The 19,594-nt window shown below is 48.1% G+C and overlaps 1 protein-coding gene across 8 annotated transcripts; it reads left to right on the forward strand.

The window, feature by feature from the left end:
* The first annotated feature begins 981 nt into the window (after positions 1 to 981).
* Positions 982 to 16,368, forward strand: LOC149307512 (kinesin-like protein KIF23). Of its 8 annotated transcripts, XR_016282410.1 has the most exons (25): positions 982 to 1,022; positions 1,860 to 1,932; positions 2,152 to 2,280; positions 2,768 to 2,873; positions 3,378 to 3,514; positions 3,914 to 4,023; positions 4,121 to 4,294; positions 4,673 to 4,714; positions 5,057 to 5,169; positions 5,581 to 5,702; positions 5,825 to 5,927; positions 6,484 to 6,563; positions 6,651 to 6,770; positions 7,148 to 7,307; positions 8,059 to 8,223; positions 8,666 to 8,823; positions 9,138 to 9,311; positions 9,908 to 10,087; positions 10,457 to 10,792; positions 12,737 to 12,967; positions 13,526 to 13,608; positions 13,951 to 14,032; positions 14,144 to 14,214; positions 14,469 to 14,570; positions 15,746 to 16,368. XR_016282410.1 is itself a non-coding variant. In XM_089539329.1 (24 exons), exons 1-24 carry the CDS (start codon positions 1,009 to 1,011, stop codon positions 15,759 to 15,761), a joined length of 2,979 nt encoding a protein of 992 aa, XP_089395455.1. In that variant the 5' UTR covers positions 982 to 1,008; the 3' UTR covers positions 15,762 to 16,368. The 8 variants fall into 8 exon arrangements, 7 of the variants coding, with proteins under 7 accessions (XP_089395455.1, XP_089395456.1, XP_089395460.1 ...); XM_089539329.1 differs by lacking the exon at positions 14,469 to 14,570; XM_089539330.1 differs by lacking the exon at positions 14,469 to 14,570 and having other exon boundaries at positions 4,124 to 4,294.
* Positions 16,369 to 19,594: the final 3,226 nt, after the last annotated feature.

Consider the following 19,594-nt stretch of genomic DNA (forward strand, 5'->3'; position numbering starts at 1 on the left):
ATATCCTTTGACTGTGCAATGCATTATTCACCCCAGTTCTGCATTCGAGGGGAAGACCGACTCTTCTGTGGAACTGGTTAAATAGTAAGAAAGGGAACAGAATGGATTGTTCTTGCAATGGAGAGGCATGGCATCCTCCAAAGATTTGTTCTAGACCCCACAACAAATGCCAGTTCCCAGAATTCCATAGCCTTGAGCCAGGAAGTGTTAAAGCAGTGCCAAACTGGGTTATTTCTCTAGTGTGGATGCAGCCTAACTTTTATTCCAAAGCTTTAAAGGAGTTCAGTGCTGGACCCTAATCCTCATTTAAATTTGGGATGGATGTGGGAACTGTCAGTGCTGTTTGAGACTGCCTTGCCTGCTTTGGCTCCATGCTATGGAATTCTGGGAATTGTAGTTTTGTGAGCCTTCTCTGTCAGGTACCACAACAAACTACAGTTCCTAGGATTCTGTATAGCATTGAGCCATGGCAGTTAAAATGGTGTCAAAGTGGGTTGTTTCTGCAGTGCTTTCTTTCTTTAAGGCTTTCTTGGCAAGATTTGTTCAGAGGGGTGCCATGGTCCTCCTCTGAGGCTGAGAGAGTGTGACTTTCCCAGGGTCACCCGCTGGGTTTCCATAGCTGTGGAGGAATTGTTTATGCCAAGCTCAAAGCCTAGTGGGCCTCCAGAAGCCTGAGCTCGAGTAGCCTTCTCCGTTGCCATGGAGACAAGCTTGCTCCTAAAGCTCCTCCCCCTCCTGTGTTACCTTATGACGCGACGCGCATGCGTCGCCGCCAGAAAGCCACACCCACCCACAGAACGCCATGCGAGGCACGACGAGAGGAGGGGATAGAGCGGCACCACACCAAGCCCCGCCTCTTCCTGTCCGTCCTGCGCCCTGATTGGAGGGATTTGAATAAAAGCGGGCCACGCCCCGGATTCTTGTTGCTGCGAGGGAATGTTCAAACTGAATCTTCGGTGAAGAAAAGAAGAAGGGAGGAAGGAAAGAAGGAAGGAAAGAGGCGGCGGAATGAAGGCGGCCGCGTGAGTGAAGGGAAGGGCTTTAAAAGGGCCTTTTTAACGCGCTTCCATCCCGCTTTTTCCTCCAGAAGCAGCTTCGTCGTCGTGGCTGCATCCGCACTGCAGAAATAATCCGCTTTAACCGCCATGGCGGCGTCCAGGGGATTCTGGGATTGGTAGTCTGACAGAGAAGGCCCAATCTCTCGCAGAACTACAAATCCCAGGGTTCCATAGCATGGAGTTTAAAGCGTTCTCAAACCGGATTAATTCTTCAGAGTGGCTCAGCAGCCCAGAGATAGAAATACTCTGGCTCTGCTTTAATTGCCACGATGGCTCTAGCGCTGCGGGATTCTGGGATTTGTAGTTCTGCGAAACAGCCCTCTCTGTCTGGTGCACAACAAACAAAAGTCCCAGGATTCCATAGCATGGAGCCACGGCAGTCGAAGAGGTTGCCAAACTGCATTACACTCAGCCCTCCGTGTTTGTTCTCTCTAGGAATCATCTCTAGGTCCTCCGGGGCAACTCTGTGGTCAACTTTAACCATAGAGTTGCCCTGGAGGACCTAGAGATGATTCCTAGAGGGAATACTCTCCTAGGCCTTTCTAGCTCCTGTCTGTCGGACGTTGGCCATAGGGTTGCCCTGGAGGACCTAGAGATGCTTCCTAGAGAGGTGTGCTCTTGGGCGTTCTTGTGATTGGCGGTTCTTCCATATTCAGGGGGGCCTTGTGCCCCAAACCCCAGCGAGTGCGGAGGGACAAGGGTACACTCAGCAAGCCCCCCGCAGAATAGGCGTCTTGGGAAACGCCTCTCTTGGCTTTGGGGCGGCTTCTCTAATAAACGCATTGCTTTCCTCTTTTCCAGGAGAAATAAAACCCCTCGGAAGTGTCTGCTGAAGAAGTCCTCCAATAACAACGTCCTGAAGGACCCCGTCGGCGTAAGTGGCTGGTTTAAGGCAGGGCTAAGCCCCTCGCGTTTAGCACAACGCAGAGGCAGGATGTATTAAGCAAAGGAGGATACAGCCCAAAACACCCACAAGGAACTATGGAGAAGAAGCTTTTTCTGGGCTTTTCAGGCTCTATGGCATGTTCTAGAAGAATTTATTCCTGGAGTCTTGCCGGCATTCATAGATCTGGCCTCCCTTTCTCACGTTCAGGTGTACTGCCGAGTGCGCCCTGTGAGCGTCCCGGACCAGGAGTGCTGCATAGAGATCGTCAGCGGTACAACGGTCCAGGTCCACCCTCCCGAAGGATACCGCATCACTCGCAATGGGGAGTACAAAGAGGTATGTTTCTAAACCCACCTGTCAAGTGGTAGTGAAATCCATAGCTGAATTACACCATCTGTGAAAAAGCTCTTGGTTTTGTCTGTCCTGATCGTGCACCATCCAGGTTTCTCCCTGGGGAATGTTCTTGCCCAAGGAAATAAGAGAGGAGCCCAGATTGCTAGAGATCATTGTCTGGAGCCCAGTAAGGTTTCTATGGGAGTGTAGGAGACACTACAAAGGGGAAAAGTGCAGCAGCCTTTCCACTTGAGAGTCGCAGGTGGAGACCTCCATGGAAGAAGTGGCTAATTTCCACTTCGGTTTGATACGGAAAGGTTGCAGCATTTGAAGGGTTTGCAGCTAGCATCTTCCTGGGATTTATTATGCAGAAGCAAAATGCTGTCTGTGGCTTCCTCAGTTGGAAGCAAGAGGTAACCTGCCGTTTAGGACTAGCTGCAAAATGTCTCCTGCCTCTCACTTCATAAGAACTTTCTGACTTCCTCTCCAGCTTCAGTATTCCTTTAAGGAGGTGTTTGGCAGCACTACCACTCAGAGGAAGGTGTTCGATGTGGTTGCTCGGCCCTTGGTGGAAGATCTCATCCACGGGAAAAACGGTATGGCGCAGTTGGTGCAAATATTCCAGGATCAGAGATGTGCTCCATTTCCCAGAATGCTTCTGGCCCAAGGCTGATAAGGATATGCTTCATTGTGTTCTGATTACAAACAAGTTTGAGTGTCTTCAATAGAAACAGAAATGTATTTATTTATTGTGCTTATATACTGCCCTTTATTCAAAGATCACAGGGTGGGGTTACAAAAAACCCAAGTTAAAACAATAAATAAGGTTGAGTGGCTTCAATACAAATATAAATTTATTTATTAAGGTGTTTACTGTGTATACCGCCCTTTAATCAAAGATCACAAGGTGGGTTACTACAAAATCAAGTTGAAACAATAAGTAAGGTTTAATAGAATACCAACTTTGTTGCATTAACTGCAGCCAAACTCACTAGCAAGTGCTGTCCAGGAAACAATGGTAGAAAGCCTCCTTTTCCAATGACAGAGAGCATATGTATTCCCAGACGCATTGACTGTGGCTCTGTGTCTTTAAATCCCAGGTCTCCTTTTCACCTATGGCGTCACAGGGAGTGGGAAAACCCACACCATGACGGGGTCTCCTGGTGAGGGAGGGCTGCTTCCACGCTGTTTAGACATGATCTTCAACAGCATTGGACCTTTCCAGGCGAAACGATACGTAAGTCACTTCTGCGTTGGAGCTCTGGTGCGTAAGGAGTTATAGGGCCAGGTGCTTGATTTCTGTGAATGAGCTTTTGACCTCAACTTCCAAGCATTGTGTTCAAATATGTTGAAGTATTGCTGTGGGTGAAGAGCTTTCTTAGGCTTACTGCTTTAGCTAACTGGGGTGGAAATCGTGTGGCATTGCGCATGTTCATGGGATTCAACTGTTCCTTTCCGCCACCAGCTATGTTGGTTCAGGCTGCTGGGAGGTTTATTCTGGTGTCCTCTGGAGAGCCGTGTGGTATCTGTTTCTTTGCTTTTAGAGTTTGTGTTCTTCCCCAAAAATGTTAATTCTTGCTGGCCAGGTAGTAACATTGGCAAGGTTTTTCTTATGGTCTGAAATCCTTGTCTGTAGGTTTTCAAGCTCGATGACAAGAACGGGGTTGATGTGCAATGCGAGGTTGATGCTTTACTGGAGCGCCAGAAGAGGGAAGTCCTCCCAACCCCCAAAACTCCATCAAACAAGTAAGTAGCTGTGAGGGGCATACACCTTTCCATCAGGACTGTTGCAGATGCTTCAGCCTAATAAAACATCTTTCCTTGTCCTGCTGTGGCTTTTCAGCAGGCGGCAAATAGACCCTGAAATTGCTGACATGATTAATGTACAAGATAACTGCAAAGCGGATGAAGTCGATGAAGACAATGTCTATGGTGTGTTTGTCTCCTACATCGAGATCTATAATAACTACATCTATGACCTTTTGGACGAAACCCCCATCGACCCCACCAAGCCAAAGTGAGTAAGGGTCTTCTTCTCTGACAGCTAGCCAGATTTCAGGTGCAGGGGACAGAACTGCAGTTTATTGCTTTGGGTGTCAAAAAAACCAGGGATTGGGACTAGATTTCAGATTTGGGCCTCAGTTTCAAAAAGCTTTTGCACATGATTTGTTCTTCATTAGACATTAGACATTCTGTAAATCTGTGTCACTGAAGTGTTCAATTAGAAATTACCCTTTGCCAGTTGGCAGCCAAAATTTCAGGAATCATATTGCAAGATGGGAGTATTCGTTCAAAATACAGAGCATTGTCTCCATGTTTCCTGGGAAATGCTTCTTGACTTGACATTAATCAAAGTGTGTGTGTGTGTAACACTTGAACTGTATTTCTTTGCTAGGTGGAACAACTGTGGCACTCCAGTTCGGAACGCTGACTTTTTGTATGTGCACAGACTTACTTTCTTTTTATAGCAGTCAAGGCGGCTGGTTTCCACCTGGTGGAGCTGGTAGTGCCAGTTGCTGTGGACTTTGCCGTCTGCCTCCTTTGACTAGATAGTTATTGCCATTGATAGCTTGCATGTGCCAGAATAAACATTTCCCTCCCTGTGTGTAATCTGCATAGTCTGGGACTCCGCTTGCTTGCTTCCTTGGATAAACTAATCCTGGCTGGTAGTTTGTATCCCGGCTGACTTTAGAGTGCGCTTGGCTAGTTTGTCTTCCTGTCACTCTTGATAAGTCTGTTGCTGGCCATAGGCTTCATGTCAGGGCTTTTCCCCACGCAGGCTTCCCCAGTCCAAGATTCTCCGTGAGGATCAGAATCACAACATGTATGTGGCAGGCTGCACGGAAGTGGAAGTTAAATCCACCGAGGAAGCCTTTGAGGTCTTCTGGAGAGGTAGGTTAATGCCCCTGCCCCACAGAAGAGCCATTTTTGTAATGGAAGTAGGGCACTGCAGGAAGAACTCCAGGTATCAAGATGCCTGTGCATCTTATTTACATGGAAGCCTTTGTGGGAGGCAGAAGGGGCTTTGCTAAGAGAAAGATATACATGAGGACATGTTTCCACATTAGGGGTTCTTTGATCTTTCTTGCCTTGCCTTTCTTTTTTTTTCCTGTTTTTCTTAGAACTAAAAAAAACACCAACCCATCAATTTTATAAGTTCCTCATTTGGGAAGGTTCTCTGGCTCTTGTATCAGCCTTCCACTCCCCCGGTCAATGTGGTGAATCCAGCTGTAAACAATATTCCATCTGTGGCTGCATCGTGCTGGCCATTATATTTTTCAGCCTTGTTTCTTCTGTTAACAGGCCAAAAGAAGAGGCGCATTGCAAACACTCAGCTTAACCGAGAATCCAGCCGTTCGCATAGTGTGTTCCTGATAAAACTGGCCCAAGCTCCCTTGGATGCAGATGGCGACAATGTTCTGCAGGTAAAGCTAGAGAAGGGCTGGCAAAAGTAGAGTCTTTCTCAGGGATGATGGTGTATCTCCCCAGGATGTCTTGGTGGTGGTGGTTTTCCTTGATTGAAACAGGGACTGCTTCTTGTTTTCAGGACAGAGAATTGATAACCCTGAGCCAGTTATCTTTGGTAGACCTTGCAGGCAGTGAGAGAACAAACAGAACGAAAGCCGAAGGAAACAGACTGCGGGAAGCAGGTAGGTGCTGCCTTTGCTTCCTTGCTCCAGGTTTCGGCTCCACTTAGCTGGTCTGAAATAGGCACACGTCTCCATATGCCACTGACCTGGCAGAAGGAAATAATCTCCCGCACCCATCCCCAATATCTTGCTTAGGGCCTGTTACAGACTGCCAAACTAAAGCTGTTTCGGGTCTCTTTGGAGGTATGCTGTTTAAATGATGCATGCATCCTAAGAATCCAGAAGCTGCACCAAAGCTGCACTCCAGTGCTTAGGAATGGAGTGTGGCTTTGGCGCGACCTCCGGACTCTTAGGACCCATGCATCAATTAAATAGCATACCTCCAAAGAGACCCAAAGTCCCCACACTTCTATACTTACCTTTCTTCTAGAGAGAACAGCAGTGTTTACTTGCTAAAGCGTGCTCTTTTTAGAGAAGTAAGGAGAGCATTCTAGCCACTGGGAATTTCTTTGGGTGATAATTGCCACTTGTCCTTTTAGACCCTGGGGACACATATGATGTGGAGGTACTTATGGCCGTCTAGTGACAAGCAGACTAATGTTGTTCATTCTTTCAGGTAACATTAATCAATCACTGATGACACTCAGGACTTGCATTGAAGTTCTGCGGGAGAACCAAACCTATGGCACCAACAAGGTGTGTGGCTTTTTGTTTTTGTGGATTCTTTTTGCCTGCGGAGGCCTTAGTCCTAAGAACTTGGGGCTTATTGAACTCTTTCTTTAGATGGTCCCGTATCGAGACTCCAAGCTGACCCATCTTTTCAAGAACTACTTTGATGGAGAAGGGAAAGTGCGTATGATTGTCTGTGTAAACCCAAAGGCTGAAGATTATGACGAGAGTTTGGTAAGTCAAGTGTTTAATTTTCCATTGTTTAAACTTACTAAAATTAGTGGGGAAGGGGCTGCCTCGGTCTCAGTCCCCCTTCACACTAACTACATCACAGCATGTTTAAACCACGTAAACTAAGTGTAAAACTATTTCTTAATGCAACTGCACAATAAACATATGAAGGGGTAAATGTAAAATGATCTGAAAAACTTGGATGAGAGTGCTGTAGATTCCAAGATGGGCCACATGTACATGCTGGCCAGTGTTAGGTTTTGGAGTAAGTGACATTGATTGGGTTTATTCAAGTCTTGATTAATTTGACTTATTGTTTGACCACGTTGTAAATATTGGACACCTAGATGGTCACAAATATATATTTTTTCCTCCTCTAGCAAGTCATGCGATTTGCAGAAATCACTCAAGAGGTAGAAGTTGCAAGGCCTGCTGACAAGCCACTGTGTGGGTTAATGGCTGGCCGGCGGTTTAAGAACCTGGCCTTCAGGGAGGAACTCTCTCAGCAGCTGGAACTCCGAGGCGGACCAATTGATGGAGGTAAACCTTGAGTGGCCCTTGAGACCAATTGACCCTGTCCTTAGTTTTTTGTGGGGTTTTCGGGCTATGTGGCCATTTTCTAGAAGAGTTTCTTCCTGACGTTTTGCCAGCATCTGTGGCTGGCAGTCAGAGAAGATTGTTTGTCTTGTGTCAAACAATCAGTGGTATAATCTTCTTCCGACCTGCTTGTCTTGTTCAACCCTTGTTGCCACTGTCACACCAGGTTCTAAACCTATGTTTTGTAAGTTGTACTGAAGATGGGGGTAGTCACTTCTAGGTTGATTCATAGAGATCAATAATAATGACAGCATGTCTTTAAAAGAGAAGGCTGAGGTTAGTGTCTTCTCCCTGCAAGTTCTCTGCTGCAATGTTGCTTGGTGGGTTTTTCTCACAAGAGACATCTGGCTATTGTTATACTGCAGCCCCATTATAATGTGTAGCTTGAGCTGGAATATATATGTATTAGTACTTCAGTTTCTTTTGGTCATACATGTGCATTTGCAGGCAGATTGGCAGTGTCTTGTTCAAGTGTCCAGCAACAGTGCAGAAGTTCTCAGCACCTCTAGACTGAAGGAAGTCTCTGATTAAAAGCTTGCCTTAGCTTTGGGAAGACATGTTCTTGATGTGCTGTTGTGTTGTTTCCACTCAGGCTGGTAGCAGGGCCTTACTGATACAGTCTGCTCTGAGTCTTTTGAATTGAGTGGGAGAGAAGTCCCAGGCGGTTAAGCAAGATCTGCTTTCTCTCCTGCAGATAGAGAAAGGTCTGTCACAGAGATGCTCTTACAGAACTTACCCCCAATGCCTTCGTGTGAACTTCTGGACATCAATGATGACCAGACTCTTCCTCGGCTGATTGAAGTGTTGGAAAAACGTCATCGCATCCGGCAGATGCTGTCAGAAGAGTTTGCCAAAAATGGTAAGCCCTTGGACTCTCTTCCAATAGATAAGTGGAGGCTGTGAGCTATTCATGTTGCTCCTCTTGGAGTAGGTACCCACACATCCTTTAAGACATGGTTCTTTAGTTATTTGATGTGAGCTGGCAGGCTTTTTCCCCAATGTGCAAGCAACTGGTACCATATTTGCACCAGACACTTGTTTTGAACTGCCAGCCAAGAGCACCCAAATTGGCCCTAATCTATGGATCCTCATTTTGAGTAAGAGACTTACAGTGGCTGCTTCACACTGATGGTGAGCAGTGTGTCAACAGAATAGCTCTTGTTTGATGTATAGAAGCACTCTGAACTTTATGTCTGCTGAGGTCTCCATGTTGTTTCCATCCTGGAGAGTGCAGCAACTTGAGCTAGGCTGAGCCCAGACTTCTCAGTGACTTTGTAGTGACTGAAGCTCTTCCCTTGCAGTGCTTTCTGTAAAGAGCATGCTGCAAGAACTTGATACCAACATTATCTCCAAAGAGAACTTTGCGCAACTGAAAATTGCAGAAAAGGATAAAATAATAGCAGGGCAGAAAACAGAAGTCGAACGTCTGGGGAAGAAAACAAAAACTCTAGAATATAAGGTCAGTGTGTACAGCTTGGCTTTAAGTGTACGTCCGCATTTGCCTCTACTCTTGAATGCTGCGTTGACCTTGTTTAAATGCAGGATCAGAGACTGCTGGCAGATTTTTAAAGAAATGTCAATTTGTCCTGTTTCAACAGGCGGTAAAATGATAAGCATTTGAGAAGCTGTCCCTTTATGCACCTATGCCTCAGCTACTAGTTGTGTTGGTATCCTGCACAAGTTACAATCTAGGATCATACTCTCCCCACAAATCCCTTCCTCTGCTAAATGGATTGGGGGTGAGGTTTTGGACCAGGAACTCTGTCTCCCCAGATTGACATCTTGGAAAAAACTGCATCAATTTATGAAGAAGAGAAGCGTAACCTGCAGCTGGAGCTGGAGAACAAGAGCCAGAAGCTTCAGCGCCAGGCCTCAGATAAGCGCCGGCTGGAAGCGCGGCTTCAGGGCATGGTGACGGAAACGACCATGAAGTGGGAGAAGGAGTGTGTAAGTGCAGATGCTTCTGCTTCCAGGATGATGTTCCTTAGAGGTGGTGAAAGTGTTCTTGCTACCATAAAGCAGCACCAGGGATCAATGGGGCCTGTTCCGTCCCTGTGGGTACAGCAGGGTATATGAGAACCAGCAGCGAGGGGAAGATTGATGCTGGGCCTGCTAACCTTGGTATCTCATTTCTCTGGAGTGGAGCTCCATCTTGAGCTCCTATGTAGATTTCCTTAATGTCAGTTGAGTTGGTTGTCTGCTAGAATATTGTGGTATAGGTTCAAAACTTTTCAAGTCATCTGAGAATGGGAGCAAACTCCTCTCAGAATTGGGATTGGTGTCCCCCCTTTGAGGCTAGCTTTCTTCTTCAAGTTCTTGTAAGCGTTCTCCCTTTCCCAGTGGCTCTTGTCCCAGTTCTACAGAAAGGGCCTTCTTAGCCAGTGCTGCTTCCCTTCCATCAATAGTTGGTCCCTCATTCTTCTACAAGGATTCAAGGTGGTTTAGCGGGATCCATTGTAGCCCCAAACCTCTATTAGGGATGCTGGATCGTGGCTATTCAGCACCTCTTTGCCAGTCTCACCAGTGTGCTCTCTTGCATGCAGGAGCGTCGGGTCGCAGCCAAGCAGCTTGAGATGCAGAACAAGCTCTGGGTGAAGGATGAGAAGCTCAAGCAACTGAAAGCAATCGTCACAGAACCCAAGCCCACCAAACCGGAGAGACCTTCTCGGGAAAAGGACCGGGAGAAGGCCCTACAGAGATCAATGTCACCTCCACCAGTCCCTGTAGGTTGCCTCTGAGTTCTCCTTAACATGGCACTCCTGTGTGTTTTTACTATGGCTGATGTGGCCAAGTTATTCAGGAGTGTGGCTTGGGGGAGGACTGGAAGTTGTATAGTTAATCAGAATAACTTGGCTATGAGTCTAATGCTTCTGTGTCTTTCTGTTTGTGCCTTGCTTCCTTCCTTCCTTCCCACTCATTACCTGGAAACATCTCTTTCCCCCTTGAAAACTTACTTCATCCATACCGGAAGGGCCATGGGGTAGGGTGTGGGTTCACTTGGGCTGAGCCTACCAGCTGACTTCCTATCTGGTTTCTGGAGGGTTTCCTCTTTCTCTCTCTCACCCTTGGTCACTAATGGCACCTCTCTTCAGCTTTCCAGTCACTGCGTCCCTCAGCTCCCTCAGAGCAGCAACCACCCGCCGCCCCCCGCGACTCAGCCGCAGCTGCACAGGCGCTCTAACTCCTGCAGCAGCATTTCGGTGGCCTCCTGCATCTCGGAATGGGAGCAGAGGACGCCTACTCAGGGCAGCAAGTACCCCAGTGGCGCCGGCAGCGTGAGCGTGCCCAGAGGCAGGAGTAGACAGCAGGAGCCAGAGCAAGCCCGGCCCTCGCTCATGCCAGACAGAAGGCGAGGCATGTGCTGGACCGGAGGACTTGAGAACAGCGGGCGAGGGGCTCTAGAGCTGGAAGAAGACCCCTGCAGCAGGGTTAGTGCTCCTTCTGGCTGGGACTGAAAGGGGCATTGGGCAGCGGGCAGCTACTGCAACTCCCAGTAGAGCCAAGTGTAAGGTATGCTTGGAGTTGCAGTCTGAGGACATCCCAGCCCATCCCAGTGTAGAATCTGGTGCAGGGTTAGAAGACCACCCTTCTTTCCTCATGGAGAGGCCAGTTCTCCCAGGACAGCACTTGTTTGCCCAAGGCACCAAGTGTTTTTGAGAGCTCTTGACCATGGCTGGACAAGTGTGGCTCCCATGGCTGTGGGGTTTTTTTTTGTTTTGTTTTTGTTTTTTGCCATTAGCTCCTTCCAAATCCTCAGACTAACCATATTTTTTTGGCCAAGTATTGCTGCTCTTCAAAGCCTCTGTTTGTAATAACTTAATTTTAAATAGGATTCAAGGCCACTCTGTACCCTTTAACATCAGTAAATACCCATTTTGGAAAACCAGACGTAGACATCAAGCACTTCAGGTTTTGTTTGTTTCATTTTCTGGTAGTCTATGTAGTGAGTCCCAGGCCGTAAAAGTAGCCCCAGGACCTGCAGCAGTTGCCCAACCCTGCTTTAAAAAGAATGTTCTGTAGCTAGCACATGTCTGCTGCTTGTGTTCCCATTGGCAGAGTTGTGGTGAGTGCAGAAGCCAAACACAGATCAGATGAGCAAACAAAAGACCTCCCCCACTTTCCCCAAATGCATGCAAATGACAATAGGCCTCTTTCCAGAAGCACGAGTTGGAGCTGGTTCACTTTCCTGACTCTCAGCATTCTTCACATTGTGCTGCGCCTGTGTCACATACCTTTTGCTCTCTTTCCTGAGTAGGAGGTCATGGTCACCTAAGGAAAGGTTTTCATTCTACTTTTGTCTGTCAGACAGTGCATGGACAAACAGTTTGCTTCATATGGTAGCAATGCAGCCACAGTTGCCTTGGCAGGTTCTTCTCTGTAGCCGGTGTATAACTACTCTGACTTTACAGTTCGGACATCTGGTTTAGATGTTTAGACATCCAACTAGTCTTGCAGTCTTGTGGAGGCTTTTAGGTAAACCTGGAACTTCCTGTTTGCTGTGACTGTGGTCAGCCTGCATCCTTGCAAATCTGAAAACATAAAGCATGTAGCTGCCTCTAGTCCTTTAAGCACTGTACCTCAAAATGGTGGCAACGTGAGAGTCTGTTGTACACCATTGTTATATGGCAGATTCTTCTCAAAAGTGGAGGCCTGTGGACCTATGCCACTCAGTGAACCATTGGCTGCCAGTCCTTAGTGAATTCCTAGCAAACTATGGGGATATGAAAATATTGTGGCAGAAATTTGGTACTGGTCCTTGGGGGCGGGAAATGCCAGTCTACCACATCAGACAGTTTTAGACTTAATGTCATACAGTGCTGGGTTTCTAAATGCACCTCTTGGCCCTGATCCTGTTGACTAGTGTAACTACAGGGATATGGGTTGTGCAAAGGTAAAATGGCTGCAAATTCCCCTTCTCTTAGTCCTACTTTACTTGTTACTTTAAATTTAAGGCTCATCCTTTGCCCTCAGAGTTCAGTGTGAGCCTTCAGTGCTAGGAATGCAAATAAAACTATCAGTGTTTTGCCCATAAGCTTTTGTCTGGAGCCTTCCTGCTGCACTCTTGGTGTAACTATGATGGCACTGGTGGAGCTAGCAGCAGGAAGAGCCACAGCCATGGATGCTCACAGCTGGCAGATGTGGTTTGTTTTCCTCTGCCACTGTGCGACCCTAGAAAAAGTGGGGCTGCTGGCGTAATGCACTGACAGATTTGCAACCTTTGCAGCGGAGCCCTCCAACCTGGCCAGGCTCCACGGGTTGGGAGTTTGCCAATGCTGCATTTGGGAGGAAGGGGGCATTGCCACTTACGCTGTTCATATTTCCTCCTTCTTTTCTTCCTGCCCCCCATGACCACTTGTTCGCCTCCGGCACAGAATGCCCCACTGGTTCGCCTCCGGCACAGGCGCTCTCGCTCAGCTGGGGAGAGGTGGGTTGACCACAAGCCCCCTTCCAACATTCAGACAGAGACAGTCATGCAGCCTCATGTGCCTCATGCCATCACAGTGGCAGCTGCCAATGAAAAGGCCCTGGCCAAGTGTGACAAGTACATGCTGACCCACCAGGAGATGGCTTCCGACGGGGAGATCGAGACAAAGCTGATCAAGGTAAAATGGGTTGGCAAGCGGTGGAAGTTTGTAGGGAGCCATGGGGATGTTTGTTCATTTTCTTTCTGGGTGAATGGCCCTTGTTGGCTCCAAAGAAGCGGCACCTTTTTGTGCCCCTCTAATGCCCCATCTATTTGAGTGAGGATCCTCTTCTGGTCTCTGGGACTGTTTGGTGGCTTCAGTGATATTGAATGCAGTGTCCAGCATATTGTTTGGTCTTGTCCTCTGAGATCTGTGGGCAGATGGTGAAGGAATGTAGGTGGAATTGGCAGACCAGACTTCAATGCCAGGCTTGGTCAACTTTGTTTTTTTGCAGGGGGGAATTCAGGGGGATAACATAGGACTCCAGAAGCCACAGAAATAGCCTTGGCCACTCTTGGCTGAGATGATCTTTGCTTCTAGATCAGTGTAATGTGAGCCAATGTCACACAGAAGCCAGCTTTTCCTTCTGGCTTTCTCTGTATATCTAAAAATGCAGTGGAAACCCTCTCAGTGCATCTGAACTGCTCTGCTCCAGAGTCCTCAGTGGAAACATACTTAACAGCTTTTCACTTCCAGGGAGATGTTTACAAAACCCGAGGAGGTGGGCAGGCTGTCCAGTTCACTGAGATCGAGACCCTGAAGCAAGAATCTCCAACAGGGTGAGTTTGGCTTTCTTGGCCCTTGACCTCTCCACTTAAGGTATAGCAGGCCATGGGGCTGCTGGAAGTTACACTCCCCCTGAAATCTCAGGTTTGTAGCAGTGTCCAGGAGTGCATTTGCACAGTGTAAGGTAGTGTGCCAGTTTCACCCGTTCCCTGAGATGTCAGATCTGGCTATAGTGGCACACGCTTTGATTTACATCCCCTTTAGACTACTGTAATGCCCTCTGTAATGCTGCCTTTGGAAACTGTTTGAAAACAGGTTAAAAATGCAGCAGTCAGTGTGCTGAGCACTGACCTCAGAACTATTCCTTGCTTTCCTTCTCTTCCCCTGCTGCCCAGTCGCAAGAGGCGCTCCTCTCCTGTGAGTCCGGTGCCACCAGATGAGGCCACGGAATCAGAATGGACTGACGTAGAAACCAGAGTAAGTCCCAGGAAAGGGGCGATGGGTGGGATGGGGACCAGGGAGGAGGTTCCTGAATTGCCTGTTGATGGTGGGGCACCTCTGCGTGCATCTCTTCCTTTCCCCCACCAGTGTTCTGTTGCTGTCGAGATGAAGGCTGGCTCTTACCTTGGACCCGGATACCAACACCACGCTCAGCCCAAGTAAGACCCTCTTTTTTTCCTCCCGCATCGCTTGCACCCAAAAGAGGCTTGCTATTTCCTGGAAAGGCTGCTGGCCCCTTGGTTCCAGAGAGAGACTGGGCCAGAGACCGAGGGAAGCACCTATCTAGCCCAGAGACGTGAAAGAAAGAGAGAAGAGGGCTGGCTTGGGAGCTGGCAGGGCTTGGGGCAGGTGGGCTGAAAGACCCAGAGGACTGCGGACCCAGAGTTTGCCGTTGCGGTTTGGCCTCTTGCAGATAGGTGCCGGCCGTGCCGTGGAAGTGATCTGTTCAGCTCAGGGGAAGAAAAGTGGCAGTTTTACAAGACTTGTTAAGCAGGCAGGAAAGAGGGCCTTGGAGGTAAAATTAAAAAAACAAAGTCGTCAAAAGGTTTCCCCAAATAGACAGGGAGACCCGTCAGGTAGAGCTGGTCCTAGCTCGTGTTGGGTTTTGCCCATGCTTCTTCCAGAAATGCACACATTTTTTTACCTTTCCCCCCAAAATGAAGTGATCACATCCATTTGGGCACCCTTCATCTTCTCTCCCCCCTCCATCCCCCCTCTTTTTAGCAGGGTTGGGGCTTGAAAGCTTATAACCCTCCAGATGCTGGGTTGCAACTCCCATCAGCCTTAGCCAACATAGCTAACAGCAAGTGCCGCTGGGATAGGGATATCCACTCTGCCAGCATTTGGAGGGCTGGTCTTTTCTCTCCACTCTGAAGGAGACCCTGCCTCATGTTCTTTGGGGGGGGGGGGGGCTTACTCTTCTGAGAGGCTTCCAAGATCAGTAACTTGGACTTTAAATTAGCCTGACATTGGAAGTGGGCGGTTAGGGAAAGCGAGCCACTTCCCTGTTCTCTTCCCTGATCCTCAGACAAGACCAAATGTCTTGTAGGACACAGACACCTGGCTTGTGTGCCTTCCCACTGCCACCATCCCACTCCCCTCACGTTTATGTTCTGTGAGCTTAAAGCACAGTACGTGGCCCTGCGTTATTCCCAGATAGGAACTGGGTTGAGAGAGAGTGACCGGCCCAAAGGTCACCAGGTCATCCTGTTGGCACAGTAGAGACTTTGGCCAGGATTTCCCAAGTCCAGCCGAACTGAAGTCGAAGGCTTTCATGGCCAGCATCCATGTTTTTTTGTGTTTTTTTCGGAGTATGTGGCCATGTTCTAGAAAATGCTCTTCCTGACGTTTCACCAGCATCTGTGGCTTTGGCCTCTTCAGAACCGATGGCTTCACAAGATGCCCGCCACAGATGCTGGCAAAACGTCAGGAAGAACATTTTCTAGAACATGGCCACACAGCCCGAAAACCCCACAAAAAATCCAGCCCAACTCTTGTCTAGCAGAGTTGTCCTCGCTGGGTATTGTTGGAGTCTTGTTTGATAGCTCTAAGGCGAGGAGGACAACACCACAACTCCCATCTCCTTGGCCAATTGTTTGCTTGTTCTAAACCAGCCTGCCAAATGCCAGTTTGTTATTAACTGCATCTTTTCCCACAAAGGCTGATGACAAATATGTTTTGTCTTTGCAGGCGCAAAAAGCCATGAAACGCTGAGTATGTCCGTTGGAGCTCTTTTGTGAAAGACTTTCATTGCCGGCCAGTGGCTAAAGGGAAGAGACAAAGATATATAAAGATATATGCTTTTTTGTGTATGTGGCCCCGCTCTGCATCGTGGCATTGGGGAAAGATGGCCTCCCCTTGTATTCTGTTACCTCTTGACTGTTGCGTGGGAAGGCCATCTCTCCCTCCTGAATAAGCTTCCAGTACTTGTGTTCCTGCCACTTTTCTTCCCCTTGTAGTTTCCAGGTGATCCTTCTTTCAGATTGAAGAGACTATGTAAAACACGCTGCTATTTATTTAGCTGTGCCCATAATGCACTTTAGAATACCTCGGTGCCAGTTTCAGACTGTCATCCTGATTTAGCAAGGCACTCCCTCCTCGGCTTTTCAATGGCTCTCCTTGGGCTGTGAGCATCCAGGTATATGTTGCAAGGACTCGCCTTCAAAGTCCTAGCTCCTTTCTTCACCTCTCGGTCTGCTCTTACCTGGTTTTAACGTATCGGGACTTCTAGCTAGCTGTGCAGCAAGCAGATGTTACCCTGTCTATGTGTGGTTTTGTTATATCGAGATAGCAAATAAAAAAAACACAACCCTTTTCACTCCAAAAATTTGAAAATGCGATGTCCAGTTTGACTTTTCTGTCTGCTGCTGATGTGCTTTACAGGAGAAGCAAGGGAGTGCGTTGCTGGGCAAGTTCCACTGGAGGGTGCCAGATGCTAAGAAGTAATTCCCAGGCAAGAAAAAGTGCAGACTGCTCTCTGTTCCTTGTTGGGGAAGAGGCGCAGGGGTGCTTCCATAGTCTAAGGAAGGGTTTTGGTGCAGGCACACTCTGGAAATGGCTACTGCTGTCCTGTTCCTCTGTATTCAGCATTGAGCAATTAGGTCAGCTTTCTGTTTTTGTCCTGTGCCTTCAAGTCTTTCCTGACTTATGGCAGCCCTAAAGCTAACCTATCATGGAGTTTTCTTGGCAAGATTTCTTCAGAGCAGGTTTGCCATTGCCTTCCCCTGAAGGTTGAGAGCATGTCACTTTTCCGAAGTCACCCAGTTGGGTTTCATGGCCAAGCTGGAAATCAAACCCTGGTCTCCAGACTCCTAGTTCAAACCACTATGGTATTTCATGCTATTCCTGAGGATAAATGGGCACAAATGGGACCTTAGCAATGGGAATAGTACAAAATGGATTCAGCCTGAAGTGTTGTTTGCATGACAATTCCCTCTTCTGTGCAACTGTTGTTTTGCCCAGCTGCCCTAGATGCAAGTCACGTCTTGGTCCAGGATGAAACAAGTGTTGAGCCTCTCAAAGGCACCTTGGGAAAGTTAAGCTGCCTTGTTACTGGACTCACCAATGGTTGTCTTGAAGAAGGTGGGCATCAGTGTGCCAGTCAGTGATTGCATGGTGCCTTTCCTTCCCATGGCAGGGAAGTGGTAGCTGGTGGGGTCCCATGTCAGTGGGGTTGTAAATCCACCCCAAGCTTTCCAGGGTGCAGAACCCACTTCCCAAACAGCTTCAGACCTTTGAGGCTTATCATAACTTGGAATGCCATCACTGCTTAGTCACATTTGCACATTTATTTGTTGCAACAGTTGCCCTGGGATCTGGTGCCCTGTGGTTGGGGGCTTCATCATGTTACCCCGAAGCCTGGTTACAACCCAATGGCCTTTTGGGACAGAGCTTTATTTTATTAAGCTCGACTGAAGAATGTAAGTAGATTGGGAGTTTTTATTTGTAGTTTTCCCACTTTCACGGGGGTCCTGTGCCCCTAAATGCAGCGAATGTGGGAGGGGGCAACCTTTCCTCTGCCTGCCTTCTTTTCAGTGCCAACTTGTGCCTCTTGCTGCAGTGACACAAAACCAATTCTCTCTTCTTTTTATGACAAAAATCTTGCAAAGGAAACCATGGTTGATTCCTGAGCATTTATATTTCGCTTAAGCTCAAAGGAGAAAGAGCTATTTTTGGTAACCTTGGGCCCCTTTGGTCCTTTTTGTTTGCACCGGGTCATGAGTTCTGAACCCAAAAAAAGCCTCTCCGTAAACTTGGCCTGAGCTTTGTAAATCTGAGCATGAAGGTGCTTTCCTCTCCCGGGGACTGAGCGGACCTTTGTCCCGCTGCCACCGCCTGTAAAAATATTGACTCTGTTAACACCTACGTTTTGTTCTCTTCCTCAACACGACAGCTGCTAAGTGCTTGGGAAACAAAGATTGCATGTTCCCTGCGGGGCTGACAATGGCTGCAATCTAATCCGCTCAAAGGGCTGCACAAGGGACTCTGGCCACTTTGTCCTCCTGTGTTTGCCCTGCCAGGGCCATGTTCAGGTTGTTCCGACATGGAATTTATGAAGCTCTATCTTCCCTTGATGTTGCAAGGGAAGGAGCTGGGCATCGGTGTGCCATGCTGTGGTTGCATGGTGCCTTTCCTTCCCATGGGAGGGAGGTGGTAGCCAGTGGGGGCTGCAAATCCACTCCAGGCTTCAATCCAAGCTTTCCAAAGCACTTCCTAAATACCTTCAGCACTTCTTTAAGTCTTGCCAGAACTTGGAATGTAGTCACTGCCTAGTCATATTTGCACATTTGTTTCTTGCAGCAGCAGTTGCCCCTGTGTCTGGAGAGTGTGCTCCAGGTTGCAAAAGGAGCAGCATCGATTTGCTCTCCCCCTGTTCCTCTTTTGGTAAAATTCAGTTTCACTGCTCCCTTGATCTTCTAGTTGCTCAGTGGCATTAATGTCACCCACTTTGGGTGTCTGGAAAGGGCTGCCCAGGAGGCACAGATTGCCCCACATTTGTTCCCATGGCCTTGCTCACCTGCGCCAGGCCAGTTGACCGCTGATTGGCCAGATGGCTGCTGAGAGGGGAGATGTTGCAGCCTCCAGAGGGTCTGAGCCTGGCATGGTGGTTGGGCTAGTGAGAAAGGGAACCAATGCCCCTTCTCACTTGCCCAGTAGTGTGCCAGCCTCACCCAGTATGGTCCTTACTCCCTGCACCCCCTTATGATGGTTCCTTTGCTTTCAATGGATGAAAAGGAGCACACTGGCATCTTAATCGTGCTTAAGTTCCCCATCTGAAATGGACATTTTTGTGTGATGTAGAACAACCACGTTCGGTTTCAAGTCACAGAAGTTGGATGGCTTCAATCTCCAGGGAAGGGAAAGATCCCACCTGTTCCTCTTTTCCTTGCTGAATTAACGGAGCACTTTCAGCTCAATTTTCAGCAGCTGAAGGAAGCTAAGGCTGAAGGGAGAAAGCAAAGAGAGAAAGAAAGAAAGCTGGGACATTTTAAAAGCAGCTGGAAAAATGGGAAGGGGCAAGACTAACTGGGAATGGGACACCGGGAAAGAATGAAATCTGGGATGAGACATTAGGACCTCGGGTATGGGATGCCCTGAACCGAATGGCACACCTGGCTGGCTTCCTTGATCCCAGAGAAGGAAAAGCCCTTTCAACAGGTAAGGGAGCCATTGCTCCATGGAGAAAGAGCCTTCGGTTAGTTCTGTTTGCCTTTCTCATGGCAAGGGAGCGATCCTTTTGTGGCCTTGCTTGGCAATGGCTTCCACTTTGTTGTCCCATCAAACAAGCAGATTGTCTCCTCCTCGCACTCTGCCTCTGAGTCACCCAGCTTTCCCTCCCATGAGTTATTCTAATACAACAAACACTCCTTTGGTGCAGGGCAGGATATAAATATTTGAAGAGAGAGGTCCATTGCAATCAGGGCACGAATGGTCCCAAAGAGAGGCTTCAGGAGGTTGGGATTGTCTGAATCAGGGGAGAGATAGAGATTGGGGATATGCATTGATGGCTGATTTTGCCAGCTCTGGAATATAACTGCT

This window comes from Sceloporus occidentalis, unplaced genomic scaffold, assembly GCF_023333645.1.
Source record: "Sceloporus occidentalis isolate IW3139 unplaced genomic scaffold, rSceOcc1.0.p SCAF_9, whole genome shotgun sequence".
Lineage (NCBI taxonomy): Eukaryota > Metazoa > Chordata > Lepidosauria > Squamata > Phrynosomatidae > Sceloporus > Sceloporus occidentalis.

What these genes read in the sequence shown, in the direction of transcription:
- LOC149307512 (XM_089539329.1), top strand. An exon ending in CTTTGAGGTCTTCTGGAGAG is followed by an intron (nt 5,170 to 5,580) that starts GTAGGTTAATGC and finishes TTCTGTTAACAG; the next exon opens with GCCAAAAGAAGAGGCGCATT. An exon ending in AAGAAGACCCCTGCAGCAGG is followed by an intron (nt 10,793 to 12,736) that starts GTTAGTGCTCCT and finishes CCTCCGGCACAG; the next exon opens with AATGCCCCACTGGTTCGCCT.